At 43.4% G+C, this 20,104-nt stretch overlaps 1 protein-coding gene across 3 annotated transcripts in view; it reads right to left on the bottom strand.

Moving 5' to 3' along the window:
• Positions 1–20,104, bottom strand: part of LOC106585544 (collagen alpha-6(VI) chain) — a 50,125-nt gene that overhangs the window by 14,909 nt on the left and 15,112 nt on the right. For 2 of the 3 annotated variants that reach the window (XM_045719050.1, XM_045719048.1), the window contains exons 2-18: positions 12,575–12,703; positions 11,690–12,298; positions 11,019–11,606; positions 10,186–10,749; positions 9,449–10,066; positions 8,769–9,329; positions 8,058–8,615; positions 7,375–7,950; positions 6,675–7,259; positions 6,105–6,454; positions 5,903–5,981; positions 5,636–5,787; positions 4,900–4,992; positions 4,674–4,727; positions 4,428–4,499; positions 3,789–3,815; positions 3,491–3,589 (exon numbers count right to left, since the gene is read on the bottom strand). In XM_045719050.1, the coding sequence (XP_045575006.1) occupies positions 3,491–3,589; positions 3,789–3,815; positions 4,428–4,499; positions 4,674–4,727; positions 4,900–4,992; positions 5,636–5,787; positions 5,903–5,981; positions 6,105–6,454; positions 6,675–7,259; positions 7,375–7,950; positions 8,058–8,615; positions 8,769–9,329; positions 9,449–10,066; positions 10,186–10,749; positions 11,019–11,606; positions 11,690–12,298; positions 12,575–12,692 (5,703 nt within the window). In that variant the 5' untranslated portion in view covers positions 12,693–12,703. The remainder of the gene's footprint in view (positions 1–3,490; positions 3,590–3,788; positions 3,816–4,427; positions 4,500–4,673; positions 4,728–4,899; positions 4,993–5,635; positions 5,788–5,902; positions 5,982–6,104; positions 6,455–6,674; positions 7,260–7,374; positions 7,951–8,057; positions 8,616–8,768; positions 9,330–9,448; positions 10,067–10,185; positions 10,750–11,018; positions 11,607–11,689; positions 12,299–12,574; positions 12,704–20,104) is intronic. The other variant, XM_045719049.1, reaches the window with a different exon arrangement.

The following is a 20,104-nucleotide window of genomic DNA, read 5'->3' as shown; positions in this document are numbered from 1 at the left end:
GTATTGTTCTATGTTTTGTATTTCTATGGTTTTTCTATGTTGTGTATTTCTCTGCCTCTAACCCTATTACAGGGGCTGAGTCACTGGCTTATTGGTGTTCTTCCATGCCGTCCCTAGGAGGGGTCGCATCACTTGAGTGGGTTGAGTCACTGATGTGATCTTCCTGTCTGGGTTGGCGCCCCCCCTTGGGTTGTGCCGTGGCGGAGATCTTTGTGGGCTATACTCAGCCTTGTCTCAGGACGGTAAGTTGGTGGTTGAAGATATCCCTCTAGTGGTGTGGGGGCTGTGCTTTGGCAAAGTGGGTGGGGTTATATCCTGCCTGTTTGGCCCTGTCTGGAGGTTTCATCGGATGGGGCCACAATGTCTCCTGACCTCTCCTGTCTCAGCCTCCAGTATTTATGCTGCATTAGTTTATGTGTCGGGGGGCTAGGGTCAGTTTGTTCTATCTGGAGTATTTCTCCTGTCTTATCCGGTGTCCTGTGTGAATTTAAGTATGCTCTCTCTAATTCTCTTTCTTTCTTTCTTTCTCTCTCTCGGAGGACCTGAGCCCTAGGACCTTGCCTCAGGACTACCTGTCCTGTTACTGTGAACACTGAGGCTGTACCAGCTTTATTTGGCTGTTTTACTGTGAACGCTGAGGCTGTACCAGCTTTATTTGACTGTTTTACTGTGAACCCTGAGGCTGTACCAGCTTTATTTGACTGTTTTACTGTGAACCCTGAGGCTGTACCAGCTTTATTTGACTGTTTTACTGTGAACCCTGACGCTGTACCAGCTTTATTTGACTGTTTTACTGTGAACGCTGAGGCTGTACCAGCTTTATTTGACTGTTTTACTGTGAACGCTGAGGCTGTACCAGCTTTATTTGACTGTTTTACTGTGAACGCTGAGGCTGTACCAGCTTTATTTCACTGTTTTACGGTGAACACTGAGGCTGTACCAGCTTTATTTCACTGTTTTACTGTGAACGCTGAGGCTGTACCAGTGTTGTTGTATGTGTCGAACTGCTTTGCTTTATCTTGGCCAGGTCGCAATTGTAAATGAGAACTTGTTCTCAACTTGCCTACCTGGTTAAATAAAGGTGAAATACATTTTTATTTATTTTTTATTTAAAATATTCTCCAGGACCATCCCTTAGCTTTTTACCAAAACAGAGGCGGGGCAACCGTTTTATTATTGTTTCATCTGTGGATTTGCCATTTAAACATCTGCATATTATCAAGATATCCAAGTGTCACCAACAAAAAGGTAAACAATAGGCCTATAGCAAATGCAGCATATGGCATTCATTTTTCCCATGTAAATTGCACTTTTCAGTAGTGCTCAAAGCATGCAATTCCATGAGCGAAGAATTTATCTTTCAACTCAAATCAATGAGCCCAATCAGTCCTCCATGACAACAAAATAATAAACAACAGAGTAGGGCTGTCTAATAAGTCCTTCATTTTGGGGTCATGCTCAGATAAAACAATTTGGCTAATCTATACTTCCATATTTCCAAGTCCTATTCTTGAAGATCAAGGGGCATAACATTTATTGGAATGACTGGAATTCTGATAGACTTTTAATGTAAAAATATAATTGAATCGTATTATTATATGTAGTAGAAAGAGATGGGTTAGAAGAAGCCTACATAACCAACCCATAAAGTAAAATTTAACATCCATATACAGTGGGGGAAAAAAGTATTTAGTCAGCCACCAATTGTGCAAGTTCTCCCACTTAAAAAGATGAGAGAGGCCTGTAATTTTCATCATAGGTACACGTCAGCTATGACAGACAAAATGAGAAAAAAAATCCAGAAAATCACATTGTAGGATTTTTAATGAATTTATTTGCAAATTATGGTGGAAAATAAGTATTTGGTCACCTACAAACAAGCAAGATTTCTGGGTCTCACAGACCTGTAACTTCTTCTTTAAGAGGCTCCTCTGTCCTCCACTCGTTACCTGTATTAATGGCACCTGTTTGAACTTGTTATCAGTATAAAAGACACCTGTCCACAACCTCAAACAGTCACACTCCAAACTCCACTATGGCCAAGACCAAAGAGCTGTCAAAGGACACCAGAAACAAAATTGTAGACCTGCACCAGGCTGGGAAGACTGAATCTGCAATAGGTAAGCAGCTTGGTTTGAAGAAATCAACTGTGGGAGCAATTATTAGGAAATGGAAGACATACAAGACCACTGATAATCTCCCTCGATCTGGGGCTCCACGAAAGATCTCACCCCGAGGGGTCAAAATTATCACAAGAACGGTGAGCAAAAATCCCAGAACCACACGGGGGGACCTAGTGAATGACCTGCAGAGAGCTGGAACCAAAGTAACAAAGCCTACCATCAGTAACACACTACGCCGCCAGGGACTCAAATCCTGCAGTGCCAGACGTGTCCCCCTGCTTAAGCTAGTACATGTCCAGGCCCATCTGAAGTTTGCTAGAGAGCATTTGGATGATCCAGAAGAGGATTGGGAGAATGTCATATGGTCAGATGAAACCAAAATAGAACTTTTTGGTAAAAACTCAACTCGTCGTGTTTGGAGGACAAAGAATGCTGAGTTGCATCCAAAGAACACCATACCTACTGTGAAGCATGGGGGTGGAAACATCATGCTTTGTGGCTGTTTTTCTGCAAAGGGACCAGGACGACTGATCCGTGTAAAGGAAAGAATGAGTGGGGCCATGTATCGTGAGATTTTGAGTGAAAACCTCCTTCCATCAGCAAGGGCATTGAAGACGAAACATGGCTGGGTCTTTCAGCATGACAATGATCCCAAACACACCGCCCGGGCAACAAAGGAGTGGCTTCGTAAGAAGCATTTCAAGGTCCTGGAGTGGCCTAGCCAGTCTCCAGATCTCAACCCCATAGAAAATCTTTGGAGGGAGTTGAAAGTCAGTGTTGCCCAGCGACAGCCCCAAAACATCACTGCTCTAGAGGAGATCTGCATGGCGGAATGGGCCAAAATACCAGCAACAGTGTGTGAAAACCTTGTGAAGACTTACAGAAAACGTTTGACCTGTGTCATTGCCAACAAAGGGTATATAAGAAAGTATTGAGATAGACTTTTGTTATTGACCAAATACTTATTTTCCACCATAATTTGCAAATAAATTCATAAAAAATCCTACAATGTGATTTTCTGGATTTTTTTTCTAATTTTGTCTGTCATCGTTGAAGTGTACCTATGATGAAAATTACAGGCCTCTCTCATCTTTTTAAGTGGGAGAAGTTGCACAATTGGTGGCTGACTAAATACTTTTTTCCCCCACTGTATATTGGTGACATTGGAGTAGTATATTGGTGACATGGGAGTAGTATATTGGTGACATGGGAGTAGGATATTGGTGACATAGGAGTAGGATATTGGTGACATAGGAGTAGGATATTGGTGACATAGGAGTAGTATATCAATGACATAGAAGTAGTATATCAGTGACCTAGGAGTAGTTTTTGGGCAAAATATATGTAGAATGAGAAAATGTGTTTACTGGTCTTCCTGGGTTTCCTCTCTCTCCTGCAGCTCCAGCTGTTCCAATCAGACCCTGTTCACCGTCAACCCCATCAAGGCCATGGTCTCCATCATCACCCTGCCATGGTAATGTGCACACTGATTCACAACACAACAGCAGACGTTTACATCCACACAATGAAAAAAAGAAAGCACCATGGTGAACCTGGTTTTCCATTGGTTAAGACATAATACCTAGTATACTGCACATAGAAATGTTTCTACCGTACACTACATTTAGCTGTGTGAATGTGGTATCAACAGCTTCATACACTTACCCTGTCCCCTCTGTAGCCTCTTGAGCCCTGTAAAAAAACAGTCAGAGATCAGATTAGATGAGATTATTTTAGACAGGTAACTGCACTGTGTCATGGTTCAGAGGTCAGATTTGATGAGATTATTTTGGACAGGTAAATTCCCCCGGGTGTCACGACTTCCAACGAAGTCGGCTCCTGTCCTTGTTTCGGGCGGCGTTCGGCGATCGATGTCACCGGCTTTCTAGCCATCACCGCTCCATTTCTCATATGTCCATTTGTTTTGTCTTGTTCCTTACACACCTGGTTTTCATTCCATAATCACACTGCATGTATTTAGTCCTCTGTTCCCCTCCATGTCTTTCTGTGTAATTGTTTATTGTTATGTGGATATTGTCAGGCGCCATACTTTTGTTATGTTCCGTGTTTTTGGCACGTTTATGATTTTATGTGCTGTCGTTTTTGGCCCGGAATTAAAGTGCGCCTGTTTACTACACTCTGATCTCCTGCATCTGACTTTCGCCTCCGTACACACCCCTAACACGGGGTCATGGTAACCTGTGATCTAAAAGCAGATGTCGGAAAGACATCCAATGGGTAACATTCCAGACCAGACGGTCTATAAACATAGATTTCTGGTTGGTCAGTAGTCCATCTGCTCACCTTGAGGCCTCTCCTCCCAGGACAGCCCTGTAGTCCCTGTGGGCCAGTGGGACCTGGTGGACCTCTCTCGCCCTGTGGGAAATCAGAGAGAGAGGACAAGGTCATTGGTTTTAAGGTCACAGGTCACAGGTTATTAAACTGACTTGTAGACCTTGCCCACCATCCACGATTAATACGTTTTGATTTGTCAGATGTCTGATTACCACACTGAGAATTATTCTTCCCTCCCTGAAAACACACACTTACAATTCCCCCCTCCTCGCCAGGGAAGCCAGGGTGTCCTTTCAGTCCTGGCTGACTCTGTAAGAAGAGAAACGAAGAGCAAATGAGGAAACTGAAACTGGCAAAGGGAGGACTGATGAAGTACATAGACCCATATCTTCTTTACAGTATTTTAACAGTGTTCAATTACTGTGTCACGTCACATCTTAAACACTGTATAATTTTATAAAGAAGGCTCAGAGGGCCTCACCTTTGTGCCTGGGCGTCCTCTGTTGCCACGGATACCCTCATGTCCGGTGCACTTACACATCACATTGCAGCACTCCCTCTCAGCCACTGTGTCCTGGAGGGAGAAAGGGAGACGGGGAAGAAAGAGGGGGAGAAGGAGAGAGTGGGAGAGAAAGAGAGAATGTGACAATGTGTTATGAAATCCAATATGTCATTTGTTGACATACCCTCATAATTGGAGACACCTTTGGAGGTACTCATCTCAAAATCCAATCTAAAAACAACCAATAATGTCACTGCTCTGTTTTTCTTGTCTCCAGTGGCTCCTGCTGCTAAGTACATTTCTAGCAAGTGACGACTCTATTTCATGGTGTACTATATCCTATTTCCCATGACCCCAGAGTTCTAGTTTTGATACTTCCAACCTGAAATGCCGAAACAGGAACACAATTCCTTTCTGTCATTTCTGACATCCTGACATTCTTCAACAACGTCACGTAATCCCCTTTTCTAAACAAAACATTTGTCATTGTACAGTATGACCCAAAATACTCAGACATATCAGAAATACTTCTCTATCCTTACAGCTGGGAATATGACTGGAAATGGAATTACTGTAGATAGAGACATAAAGGACTTACATGTCAGCCCAAAGAGTCTTAGCCAGTCTAAGTGACATACAGTATTACTACAACACAGGGAGACACAACTAAAAGGGTTGTTCTGATTCTGTTGTCACAAAATGATGAACCACTTACTATTTGTGTCAACAGGGTGTTTCCCAAATTGTGCATGCCAATGTTGAGCGGCTGCTTGTAGCCGAATCCTCGCCCAAACTCCACCATCTGAAGAAGGTTGGCATTTTGGACCCCTTCTAAGGCGACTGTAAGCAGGGCGTTGATACCTTTTCCTGAAATGTGACATGGAAGACAGAGATAAAAGTACAACTGATTTTAATGTTCATTTTTGTCTCATGAATGTTCTTAAATGTGTCCGTTTCTGTGGGTTGCCCCTGGTTCTTTAACCTTTAGTGCGGAGAAGTTCCAACTCTTGCTCCAGTTTCATCACGTCATCATCGAGTCCGTCTGAGAAGATCACCAGCACCTAAAGGACAAAGTAGTTGTGGCATTGTTATTACAATGTGATATAACCAACAAAATATGCTAAGAAATGAAAAATGTTGGACTCTGGGATCAACCACACAGGAGAAATAATGTTTGGGCCCACCTTCACGCCAGCATTAGATTTCTGGAACTTATCGCCGAAGGAGCGCAGGAGCAAGGAGTTGAAGTATGTTGTCTGGGAGGTCTGCAGGGCCATAACCTCCTCCACAATTTTCTCATCGTACTTCTCGAAGTTGTAGTTGTAGAGAACCTTTCCGTTCTGCTCCACCACGCGGAAGCCAATGTTAGTCTCAATGGAACCATCTCCCGCCACGCAGCACAGGCCCTTCAGGTTGGACACATTGCGGATGATCTGTGGCAGGAAGGCCTGTAGCTGGGCTTGGCCATCGAAGAGCCCCTGGGCGGTGGCCCTGCGTGTAATATCGAACCCCATGGCGATGTCTATGGTGCAGCCTATTGGACACAGACACTCATTATTACTTATCATCCAAATGAACCCCTTTAACAAGTCCAAAAGCTTTATGTGTTAGGTTTACTCAAGGATAATATGAGAGACAATGTAAAATAGCTTTCTCAAATAAATTTCTCAAACACTAACAAGCATTCTTTGACGAGGGTTTTACATTGAGTCAGGAGAGACAGAGGAAATAACACGTGCATACAGTTTACTCACCCGCTGGAGTTTCTGGTACCTTGGAGGAGCATATAGTATCCACCACCTTCTTCTTGATCTTGTCCAGGCTGGCAAAGTCCTGCACAGAGATGACCCTTTCCGGGTTGAGAGTGATTTGCCCGAGCTCAACAGGTTTGTGGTCGTTCCCTATACCGATGGCAAAGACCTCAATGTTCATGGCCTTGAGCTCCTCTGCTGCATGCACAATATCATCATGTGAACGTCCGTCAGTGATCACAACCAGGTTCTGAGAGACCTTGGCATTGATACGGCTCCCTCTAGCTGGTTGGAAGTACTCCGTACGGACGTAGTCCAGGGCCTTTCCGATGTTCGTTTTGTGCGGAATCCGAATCATATTGTTTATCAGCTTGCTCACCTCTGCTTCTGTGTAATACTCATTCAAGAAGAACTCCTTTTTAGGATCACTGCTAAACTGGGCGACCCCCACCCGGAAGGACTGCTCTGCAATGTTGAAGCTGGAAACAAGGTCTGTGGCAAACTTCTTCATGATAGTGAAGTCTTTGGTGCTGATGCTCCCTGAGCTGTCAATCAACAGGACCAGATCCCCCTGCGTTTTTTCACAGACTAAGAGGAGAAGAGAAGACGTCAGATCATGTTGAACCATCTCATTTCAACATGCTTATGCTACAAGGCTTTGTACTTTCAGCTTAGATGTTTTTACAGTTGCATTCTGTCTTACCTGGTTTGCTGGTTTGGCAGAATTCAAAGGAAATATTTTTGTGCAGTGTGTCTAGTTTATGGAAGTCATCCACAAAGAAAACCTTATTCGTGTCCCCTGCCATGAGCTCAAGCTCTTGCTTATTTGCTCCAACCACTCCGATGCTATAGACTATGATCCCATTGTCCCGTAGCTCCTTGGCTGGCCCAGCTAGGTTATTGCGGTCAGTAGCTTCACCATCTGTGATCACCATCAACCACTGGGGGACATTTAGGGCCTTTCGCCCGCCGTACTGGGCACCAAAATAACCCAAGGAATACTTGAGTGCCTTGCCAGTGTAGGTGTCTCCACTGGGTTCTCTAAGCTTCTTGATGGCACTATTGACGTCTCTCTTAGATTTGTATTCGTTGAGTGTGAATTTAGACTCGGGGTTGTCTGAAAAGACAATCAGACCATAGCGTGTCTGCTTCTCCCCAACAAAGGTTTCATTGACCACGGACATCATGAAGTTTTTCATAATGTCAAAATTATCTGAGCTGATGCTGGTGGAGCTGTCCACCAAGAAAATAATGTCTGCGATCTCCGTCCTCACACACTCTGGTGGAAGAGAAGAAGAGATAGAGGAAAATATCAATGTCAAAATCTAAGAAATGTGAACTCATTGTTACTTTTAAGTAATGTTTCATGAACCAAGTGGCACTCACCTCTCTCCGGATCACAGATTGCCAATGCCAGCTGGCCATCCAAAGCCTTGAGTGCATCAAAGTCCCTCTCGGAGTAGACCCTCTCCTGTGCGCCACTGATCTCCAGCAACTGTGTATTGTTGGCATTGTCCACCCCAATAGCGTAGATGATCACACCCTTGTCTTGAAGTTTCTTGGCAGGAGACTTGACCTCATCCTGCGACTCACCATCGGTTACAACAATCAGGAACTGCTTCACGTTGGTGCGCCCTCCTTTCAGTGGGTCAAAGAACTGCGAGGTGTAGGACAGTGCTTCGCCGGTGTGTGTGCCCCCGCCCATCTGTTGCATCGTTTGTAAATCCTGCAACATGCCTTCCTTATCGTTATGCTTGTTGAGAGGGAAGATCACCTGTTGACTGGTGCTGAACTGTATGATGCCCACGTGCACTTTATCCAGGCCTATATCAGATTTGTTGATGATGGATTGCATGAAGACCTTCATCTTCTGGAAGTCTAAGTTGTTGATGCTACCTGAGCTGTCGATCAAGAAGAGGACGTCCCCCTTCATGTCCTTGCAAACTGTGAAAAGATAACAAATATTAATTTAGCCGTTGTTATAACTCAATGTGTGCTCATAATCAATCCCTGGCAAGAGACAAGGTGTTTCATATTTTTACTGAAATCAGAAAATAAATAAGATGTAACACTTAAAAACAATAGAGATTGCCTTACTATCAGGGGAGCAGATATCTGTGATGATGTCATTTTTTATTGGTTTCAGAGCGTCAAAGTTGTTGACAAAGAACTTCTTCTCTTGGCTGCCAGCTATCTCCAGCAGCTGTGTATCGTTAGCTTGCTTCACCCCAATGGCATATATGGTGATGCCCTGCGCCCTCAGCTTTGCTGCTTGATCCTTCACGTTGTCCTGAGACTCTCCGTCTGTGATGACAATGAGGTACTCGCGAACCTTGTGACTACGGGTGGCCTTAGCACGATCAAAGTGGGAACCCATAGAGGTCAGCGCTATTCCGGTATTTGTCCCACCTCTAAGTTGGGTGATATCATCCACTGCTTTCTCCACTGAAGGTTTGTCAAGGTAGTCTGTCAAATCAAACTCAAGAGCTGGGGTATCAGAGAACTTTACCACACCCACGCGAACATGAAGCGGTCCGATGTGGAATGTGTGTATGAATTTGTTAATAAATGTCTTCATGTCAGCAAAGTCTGGAGGTTCAATACTCCCTGAGTGGTCGATCAGAAAGAATATGTCTGCTTCATCTGTCTGCAAACAGCCTAGAATCAGAAGAGAAAATAAAGCACTAGTGTCATCTCGGAGACCACATTACATCTGTATCAACATTCTTCTACAAATTAAACAACAAGAATCATTGGTACAGTCATTTTGATCTCACTTTGCTTGGCAGTGTATGTTCTTGCGTTGTCTTTGACTGCTTTTTTAAGGATGTTGTAGCACACGCTTTTCTTCAGGCTCTTCTCCAGGGTCTTGAGCTTGGCAAAGCTGTCCACATGTAATACGTGCTTGTTAGGGGGATCTGAAGCGATCTGTCTCAGCTCGTTCTTGTCAGCATCCTTGATCCCCACTGCGTAGACAGTGACGCCAGCTCTGCGCAGTGCAGCGGCATGAGAAGTTACGTTGTCCTGGGACTTTCCGGTGATGACTATCGCCACCTGCTGCACCCCCTGTTCTTTCCGGCTGCCCCTCTCCTTGATAAACATCTTCTCCCTGGCATACTCCAGGGCCTCGCCAGTGTATGTGAGACCGCGACGGAAGGGCAGGATCTTGATGAACTGAAGGATATTAGTTTTTTCTTGGAAGGAGTTGAGGTAGACCTGGGCCGAGGCCTTGTTGCTATAGAGGACGATGCCCACCCTCACCCTGTTGAAGTCCATATCTAGGCCGTCCACTATCTTGTGGATGAATCCACGAACCAGCTGGAAGTTTGCAGTTCTATTGTCTGAAGACTCGTCAACTATAAACACAATGTCAGCCAGTGAAGATTCACTGCAATCTGCAATAGAGAGGAAATTGTTAGTCAACAGCAATCTGTTATCCTTTATGTATAATGAGCAATTATTTCACAAAAGATCAGATTCACTTAATTCAGCAAAAATCCCCAAATGCCCTTACCGTCAGTCACAGGGACCACCTCTTCAGTCTCAAAGACAGTCTTTAGCACAGAGGCGATGTTTGTAGTCTGGTAAAAGAATGGCGAGGTGGCCATTAACTTTAGCTCTGGAAGTGTAGATTCACCCAACCCGATGGACACAATGGTTGTCCCTTCAGATTTGATAGTACGTGCCACCTTCATCACGTTATCCTTCGAATCCCCCCCTGTCACCGTGACTAGAAATTGCCGGTAGCCTTGTTCATTACGGCCACCAGACGCTGTAGTGAAGAAGTGTTCACGGGCGTATTCCAGGGCATCGCCCAGGTGACGAGACCTGTTGGGGCGCAGCAGCAGCCTGAATTTCCTGAGAGCTGCCAAGTACTCTTCCTTGGTGTTGTGGGTGTTCAGTAAGAACTCCACCTTGGTGTCCTGGGCAAACTGGGCCAGACCCAGGCGCATGGTTTTAGTGCTCGGGTTGAGTTGGTTGACCAGTCGCATCAGAAGGGTTCTGACCAGCAGGTAGTCTGCCTGCATCATATTGCTGTCCACCAGGAAGAAGATATCAGAGAACTTTGGGATCAGAGCTGAAAAAATAAAGAATAATTGTTATGACAACAGTGTGAATGTATGCCATATTTTATTTTCATTTTTAGAAATGGTCCTTTTAATGTTGACTTTACTGTTGGCACAAGTGGCCGTAAACAACGTCTGCCTCTTAAGGTTGCATACTTTTTCTTAGAATGGTATCCCATGGTACAACTAAGACAAGTAACTTGGATTAGATACTTTGGATTAGTTCAACATTCACAATTTGTTACAACATACAGTATGTTTCCTTATAAAAGTCGCTTACCCATCCTCTGGTTCTCCATGGAGACACAGACAGTCTGCAGCAGACCCTGAGAAATTGTTTGTAGGGCCTGGAAACTTTCTATGTTGACCAGGAAATGCTCGTGGGGCCTGTTAGCGATATCCTTCAGCACGTTGATGTTGGCTGCCTCAACTCCAATAGCAAACACAATGACCCCTTGCTGCCTTAACGCCTTGGCTGGCAGCTTGACGTCGTCCTCAGACTCCCCGTCGGTGAGCACCACAGCAATCTGAGGCACCCTCTGATCAGCGCGGCCCCCGTTGACCTTGGTGAAAAACTCTTTCCGAAGGACAGTAATGGCCTTGCCGGTGTATGTGCCTCCACCGAGCTGTGGAAGCCTGTCCACTTGCTCCAGTAGGACCCTTTGGTCCGTATGTTCCTTCAAATGGAATTGCTTCTGGATCTCATTACTGAACTGGGCCAGTCCTACGCGAACCTTGCCCGCTCCGATATCCAGCCCCTCGATGAAGCTGTGGAGAAACCTCCGAACCTCCTGGAAGTTTGTAGGGCTGATGCTGGAAGAGCCATCCACAAGGAACACAATGTCAGCCACTGTGGCATTGAGGCACTCTGGAGATTGAGGAAAATAATAATGTCATTTATTTATAAAGAATATTTTTCAAATGGAAACAATAAATACACTGTTATAGTACCTTGGACCACTTTGGAGATTGGTCTCTTTGCCTCATCTATGGTAGTACACAGCACCTGGATGAGGCTCTGGGAGATCCCCTGCAGCGCAGCAAAGTCCGACACTCTGTACACGTGCTGGTTGTGAGGTGTAGTGGCAATCTCCTTCAGCTGATCTTCATCTGCTTCTTTGATCCCGATGGCGTACAGCGTGATGCCCTGCTTCTTCAGCTTAAGGGCATGCAGCCCCACACTGTCCATTGATTCACCATCAGTGATCACCACGGCGATCTGGGGCACGTTCTCGTTCACCCGGCTCCCTGCGTGGTCAACAAAGAGCTCGTTCAGCAGGAAGTCCAGGCCCAGGCCCGTGTTGGTTTCACCGCCCATATAAGGCAGGTTGTTAATGTACTGCAGGATGTCCTGTTTGTCCTGGAAGGTGTTGAGGAGGAACTCGGTGCGCGGCGTGTTGCTGTACTGGACCAGACCGATGCGCACCTGGTCGGGGGCCACGTCAAAGCTGTTGACCAGCATGTACAAGAACTGACGGATCTGTTTGAAGTTCTCTGAGCCGATGCTCCATGAACCGTCCACCAGGAAGACGATGTCGGCCACGGCCTCTTCCTTGCAGACTGGGAGGGGAAGAAAACAGTCGTCAGCCAACGGAAGTCAATACAAGTGTCTAAACCACAAGGTTTTTTGTGCATGGGATGAGCAATGAAAGCAATTAATCAATAAATTAATCAAATATTATTTTGATTGTGCTTTTATAAAAACACATTTCTTATAACTGCTCAGCAGTCTAAAGCCCCAAAGAGTTGGTCATAATTTTGTATTTGTGTGGTATTTCTTCAATGCTTCTCTGTTTATCTGGAATGTTTCAGATGTCAGGAGACAAACATGCTTACCTGTTTTTTGTGCTCCGTTAACCAGAAAACATGTTGCTATGGTGAAGATGGCCAGGAGGCCCTGTGTCCCCTCCATGTTGGACCGTTTCTCTAGTCTCTCTCCTTGAAACACAAACATGGACAGATCAACTGTTGGAACACAGAAAGTTGCTGTTTATCAGATCAAGTTGTGTTGACAACAGATTCAACTGAAATGTGGTTAGATCTGATTTAAACATAGCATCCTGTGACATCCTAGCCTTCATTTATACATTTTTCTTACATGATAACAGATTATTTTGCACTACTCATGCTCATGCACAGGGTTAGGGAGTAACGGATTACATGTACAGATACTTTAGAAAAATGCCATGATTACTTCAAGGATTACTTTTAAATTCAGAAAGGATGTTTTTGCGAAAACAAGTCTTTAACACTTCTCTGTTTTTTCAATGACATTCAAATCAGCATTGAAAAAAGGAGCAAGTTTAAGTTTGTTCCACCTGAGTGAGTCGGATCACAAATCAGAGACCAATATGATGGCACACCAAATGTGTTTGATGGATTGCGGGAAAAGAGCAGGAATAGGCTTCTGTAGTCTACAGTCAAAGCTATGTCTTCCAATGGTGCGACTGCTGTCGGCATCCAAAGATTATCCAACTTGAATACTTGGAGGAAAAGATGACAGCAGTGGTGTAGTCTACGGCGATACGGATATCACTTATTAATGATATCTACATAGCGCATTGATGTGAATTACACTGCTGCTCTCTCATTTAGCTATTTGCGCCTTATGGATTGTGGTTGATGTGGATGGCTGTTCACAAATCTATATGTGAATTTGAACCCAATAATGGTTGAATTCAAGAAGTTTAAGCTGCCTATCAATCATTGTTTTTGAAACCAGTTGACAGCCGGTGAAAAATTGTCTTGCAACAGCTGCATAGTGCGGATCCAAGCCTATGGAATAAAAGTGGGGCTTTTATTGCTCAATCTAATTCATGCTGATCAACAAAAAAAATCCATAGGCCTAATGGACACATCTTCAACCTTGTACACTTTTAATAGACTTAAAAGGGACAATCTGTAGTTGCTACATACATTTTTAGATTTAAAAATTGTATGTATATATATATCCCTTTATTCTTGAAGAGTATAACTTATAAATACCTCATGAGCTTAATTCAACTGTCACACTCCATGAGAACCCAAAATATAAGATTGTTTTACTCCAATGTTTGTAAACATTGTAAATGTAAACAAACACTGTATAGCCTCATAACATGGATATCATGAATGGTCAGTCATTTTGATATCAATCATTTTGATATCATGGATGACCAGTCCTTGTGTCCATAGCTCTGTCGATTAATCTGAGAGTGGTTACATTTCCAAGGCTAGCTTTTTCAAACAGAAATTTGCTTCCTGCAACACAAACTCAAAAAAGTTCTGGGACACTGTAAAGTCCATGGAGAATAAGAGCACCTCCTCCCAGCTGCCCTCTGCACTGAGGATAGGAAACTCTGTCACCACCGATAAATACACTATAATTGAGAATTTCAATAAGCATTTTTCTACGGCTGGCCATGCTTTCCACCTGGCTACCCCTACCCCGGTCAACAGCACTGCACCCCCCACAGCAACTCGCCCAAGCCTTCCACATTTCTCCTTCTCCCAAATCCAGTCAGCTGATGTTCTGAAAGAGCTGCAAAATCTGGACCCCTACAAATCAGACAATCTGGACCCTTTCTTTCTAAAATTATCTGCCGAAATTGTTGCAACCCCTATTACTAGCCTGTTCAATCTCTCTTTCGTGTCGTCTGAGATTCCCAAAGATTGGAAAGCAGCTGCGGTCATCCCCCTCTTCAAAGGGGGGGGGGACACTCTTGACCCAAACTGCTACAGACCTATATCTATCCTACACTGCCTTTCTAAGGTCTTCGAAAGCCAAGTCAACAAACAGATTACCGACCATTTCAAATCCCACCGCACCTTCTCCGCTATGCAATCTGGCCGGGGTATCCTGGAATGACATTGACCTCATCCCGACAGTAGAGGATGCCTGGTTGTGGTGCCAGAATAACAACCTATCCCTCAATGTAACCAAGACTAAGGAGATGATTGTGGACTACAGGAAAAGGAGCACCGAGCACATCCCCATCGACGGGGCTGTAGTGGAGCAGGTTGAGAGCTTCAAATTCCTTGGTGTCCACATCAACAACAAATTAGAGTGGTCCAAACACACCAAGACAGTTGTGAAGAGGGCACAACAAAGCATATTCCCCCTCAGGAAACTAAAAAGATTTGGCATGGGTCCTGAGATCCTCAAAAGGTTCTACATCTGCAACATCGAGAGCATCCTGACCAGTTGCATCACTGCCTGGCACGGTAATTACCGCAAGGCACTTCAGAGGGTAGTGCGTACGGCCCAGTACATCACTGGGGCAAAGCTGCCTGCCATCCAGGACCTCTACACCAGGCGGTGTCAGAGGAAGGCCCTGAAAATTGTCAAAGACCCCAGCCACCCCAGTCAGTGTCACGGCCATCGTTGAAGAGAGAAGGGGACCAAGGCGCAGCTGGTTGCGTGCTCATCATTATTTTATTTATATTAAAGTGAAAACAAAGAACAACAGACCAACAGTTTCACAGGCTAATATAACAGCAGTGCAAAATACACCTACCCACAAAGAGACAGGTGAAAACAAGCTCCCTAAGTATGACTCCCAATCAGGAACAACGATGTACAGCTGTTCCTGATTGAAAGCCACACCAGGCCAACAAAGAAATACAAAACCTAGAAACCCAAAACAAGAACATACACCAAAAACCCCGGAACACATAAATACAATACCCCTCTACATACACCTAACCCCGAACCATATAAAACAAATACCCTCTGCCACGTCCTGACCAAACTACCATAACCAATAACCCCTATACTGGTCAGGATGTGACACATACACTGTTCTCTCTACTACCGCATGGCAAGCGGTACAGGAGTGCCAAGTCTAGGACAAAAAGGCTTCTCAACAGTTTTTACCACCAAGCCATAAGACTCCTGAACAGGTAACCAATGGTTACCCGGACTATTTGCATTGTGTGCCCTCCCCTGCCCCCCCTGCATAGTCACTTTAACCATACCTACATGTACATACTACCTCAATAAGCCTGACTAACCGGTGTCTGTATATAGCCTTGCTACTCTTATTTTCAAATGTCTTTTTACTGTTGTTTTATTTCTTTACTTACCTACACACACACACACACATACCTTTTTTTCAGACTATTGGTTAGAGCCTGTAAGTAAGCATTTCACTGTTGTATTCGGCACACATGACAAATAAACTATGATTTGATTTGATTTGATTACTGCACCTGTACATAGCCCATCTATAATTTAGCACAAACAACTACCTCTTCCCCTACTGTATTTATTTATTTATTTTGCTCCTTTGCACCCCATTATTTCTATTTCTACTTGCACTTTCTTCCACTGCAAATCTACCATTCCAGTGTTTTACTTGCTATATTGTATTTACTTTGCCACCATGGCCTTTTTTGACTTTACCTCCCTTATCTCACCTCATTTGCTCACATTGTATATAGACTTATTTTTCTACTGTATTATTGACTGTATGTTTGTTTTACTCCATGTGTAACTCTGTGTTGTTGTATGTGTCAAACTGCTTTGCTATATCTTGGCCAGGTCGCAATTGTAAATTAGAACTTGTTCTCAACTTGCCTACCTGGTTAAATAAAGGTTAAATAAAAAATAAAAATAAATAATAACACATTAACCAGACAATAAAACCACATTTTACCTTTAATAACACTTTGACACAGGCCTGGATGAAGCTGCTGTCATCGCACACCACAGGGGATCAACATACGTAAATCAACCTGGTGGCAGCCAGCCTTCCTTTCTTGACATTAAAGTTGACTGTTAATGTTAAATACCCTGACTGCCCCACAGGGACATCATGTCTGGAGGAGAGAGGCCAGGTCTGTGCTGTAGTCAGATTATGAGCCCCGAGGGGGAGAACTACCGCACAGATACTGGGGTTGGTAACGGTTAGAGAGGCGAGCCAGCAACCGCAGCGTTTGCTGTGAACACCGAGGCTGTACCAGCTTTATTTGACTGTTTTACTGTGAACCCTGAGGCTGTACCAGCTTTATTTGGCTGTTTTACTGTGAACGCTGAGGCTGTACCAGCTTTATTTGACTGTTTTACTGTGAACACTGAGGCTGTACCAGCTTTATTTGGCTGTTTTACTGTGAACGCTGAGGCTGTACCAGCTTTATTTGACTGTTTTACTGTGAACCCTGAGGCTGTACCAGCTTTATTTGACTGTTTTACTGTGAACCCTGAGGCTGTACCAGATTTATTTGACTGTTTTACTGTGAACGCTGAGGCTGTACCAGCTTTATTTGACTGTTTTACTGTGAACCCTGAGGCTGTACCAGCTTTATTTGACTGTTTTACTGTGAACCCTGAGGCTGTACCAGCTTTATTTGACTGTTTTACTGTGAACGCTGAGGTTGTACCAGCTTTATTTGACTGTTTTACTGTGAACGCTGAGGCTGTACCAGCTTTATTTGACTGTTTTACTGTGAACGCTGAGGCTGTACCAGCTTTATTTTACTGTTTTACGGTGAACACTGAGGCTGTACCAGCTTTATTTGACTGTTTTACTGTGAACGCTGAGGCTGTACCAGTGTTGTTGTATGTGTCGAACTGCTTTGCTTTATCTTGGCCAGGTCGCAATTGTAAATGAGAACTTGTTCTCAACTTGCCTACCTGGTTAAATAAAGGTGAAATACATTTTTATTTATTTTTTATTTAAAATATTCTCCAGGACCATCCCTTAGCTTTTTACCAATACAGAGGCGGGGCAACCGTTTTATTATTGTTTCATCTGTGGATTTGCCATTTAAACATCTGCATATTATCAAGATATCCAAGTGTCACCAACAAAAAGGTAAACAATAGGCCTATAGCAAATGCAGCATATGGCATTCATTTTTCCCATGTAAATTGCACTTTTCAGTAGTGCTCAAAGCATGCAATTCCATGAGCGAAGAATTTATCTTTCAACTCAAATCAATGAGCCCAATCAGTCCTCCATGACAACAAAATAATAAACAACAGAGTAGGGCTGTCTAATAAGTCCTTCATTTTGGGGTCATGCTCAGATAAAACAATTTGGCTAATCTATACTTCCATATTTCCAAGTCCTATTCTTGAAGATCAAGGGGCATAACATTTATTGGAATGACTGGAATTCTGATAGACTTTTAATGTAAAAATATAATTGAATCGTATTATTATATGTAGTAGAAAGAGATGGGTTAGAAGAAGCCTACATAACCAACCCATAAAGTAAAATTTAACATCCATATACAGTGGGGGAAAAAAGTATTTAGTCAGCCACCAATTGTGCAAGTTCTCCCACTTAAAAAGATGAGAGAGGCCTGTAATTTTCATCATAGGTACACGTCAGCTATGACAGACAAAATGAGAAAAAAAATCCAGAAAATCACATTGTAGGATTTTTAATGAATTTATTTGCAAATTATGGTGGAAAATAAGTATTTGGTCACCTACAAACAAGCAAGATTTCTGGGTCTCACAGACCTGTAACTTCTTCTTTAAGAGGCTCCTCTGTCCTCCACTCGTTACCTGTATTAATGGCACCTGTTTGAACTTGTTATCAGTATAAAAGACACCTGTCCACAACCTCAAACAGTCACACTCCAAACTCCACTATGGCCAAGACCAAAGAGCTGTCAAAGGACACCAGAAACAAAATTGTAGACCTGCACCAGGCTGGGAAGACTGAATCTGCAATAGGTAAGCAGCTTGGTTTGAAGAAATCAACTGTGGGAGCAATTATTAGGAAATGGAAGACATACAAGACCACTGATAATCTCCCTCGATCTGGGGCTCCACGAAAGATCTCACCCCGAGGGGTCAAAATTATCACAAGAACGGTGAGCAAAAATCCCAGAACCACACGGGGGGACCTAGTGAATGACCTGCAGAGAGCTGGGACCAAAGTAACAAAGCCTACCATCAGTAACACACTACGCCGCCAGGGACTCAAATCCTGCAGTGCCAGACGTGTCCCCCTGCTTAAGCTAGTACATGTCCAGGCCCATCTGAAGTTTGCTAGAGAGCATTTGGATGATCCAGAAGAGGATTGGGAGAATGTCATATGGTCAGATGAAACCAAAATAGAACTTTTTGGTAAAAACTCAACTCGTCGTGTTTGGAGGACAAAGAATGCTGAGTTGCATCCAAAGAACACCATACCTACTGTGAAGCATGGGGGTGGAAACATCATGCTTTGTGGCTGTTTTTCTGCAAAGGGACCAGGACGGCTGAGACTCTTCAGGCACTTATTGACACCTCGGTTTTAAATGTTAAATGGGCCAAAAACCATGGCAATATGTATCGTTCAGTTTTAGTTGTTTGTCTTAAAGTCCATTGTGAGATGCCAGTTTTCAGAAAATCCACCATGTTGTTGTTAAAGATGAGAGGTTACTGTTGGATACTTTTGCCCTACAAACAAGATGTCTTGATGAGCATTTTAATGCATATAGAGTTGGGTGTACAACAGAGGGACCTTATGTAGTGGATGTTAGAGAGCTTTTCTGTCACAAAGCATTTGAAATATAGATGTCATACAGTTGTGATGATTCAAGTTTGTTTATTGTCCTATACTGTTTCCTGTGACTCTAAAAACTGCACAGTAAGCTCTTTAAAACCAAGATATATTGTATTACAATATTGTTTTTTTAATTTACTTTTAAAGGATGCCAAAATATTTTACAGAGGCCCCAATTTTATTTTATCATCAGTGTTTTTGATATGTGAGATGTCAGTTTCACAAAATACTCCATGTCATTGTTAGATGTATTGAATTGCAATATTGAGCTGTATTATGTACATGTATTAAAGTGAACAGAGGCCAACATTTCATTTCAGTACAAAATGTTATTATCATCAGTATTTTGATGTACAGTTGAAGTCGGAAATTTACATACACCTTAGCCAAATACATTTAAACTCAGTTTTTCACAATTTGTGACATTTAATCCTAGTAAAAATTCCCTGTGTTAGGTCAGTTAGGATCACCACTTTATTTAAAAAATGTGAAATGTCAGAATAATAGCAGAGAGAATGATTTATTTCAGCTTTTATTTCTTTCATCACATTCCCAGTGGGTCAGAAGTTTACATACACTCAATTAGTATTTGGTAGCATTGCCTTTAAATTGTTTAACTTGGGTCAAATGTTTCAGATAGCCTTCCACAAGCTTCCCACAATAACTTGGGTGAATTTTGGCCCATTCCTCCTGACAGAGCTGGTATAACTGAGTCAGGTTTGTAGGCCTCCTTGCTCGCACATGCTTTTTCAGTTTTGCCCACAAATGTTCTATAGGATTGAGGTCAGGGCTTTGTGATGGCCACTCCAAGACCTTGACTTTGTTGTCCTTAAGCCATTTTCCACAACTTTGGAAGTATGCTTGGGGTCATTGTCCATTTGGA

This window comes from Salmo salar, chromosome ssa05 (assembly GCF_905237065.1).
Source record: "Salmo salar chromosome ssa05, Ssal_v3.1, whole genome shotgun sequence".
Classification (NCBI taxonomy): domain Eukaryota; kingdom Metazoa; phylum Chordata; class Actinopteri; order Salmoniformes; family Salmonidae; genus Salmo; species Salmo salar.
The sequence above is the reverse complement of the archived record's forward strand: the minus strand, read 5'-3'. Positions and strand labels throughout refer to the sequence as shown.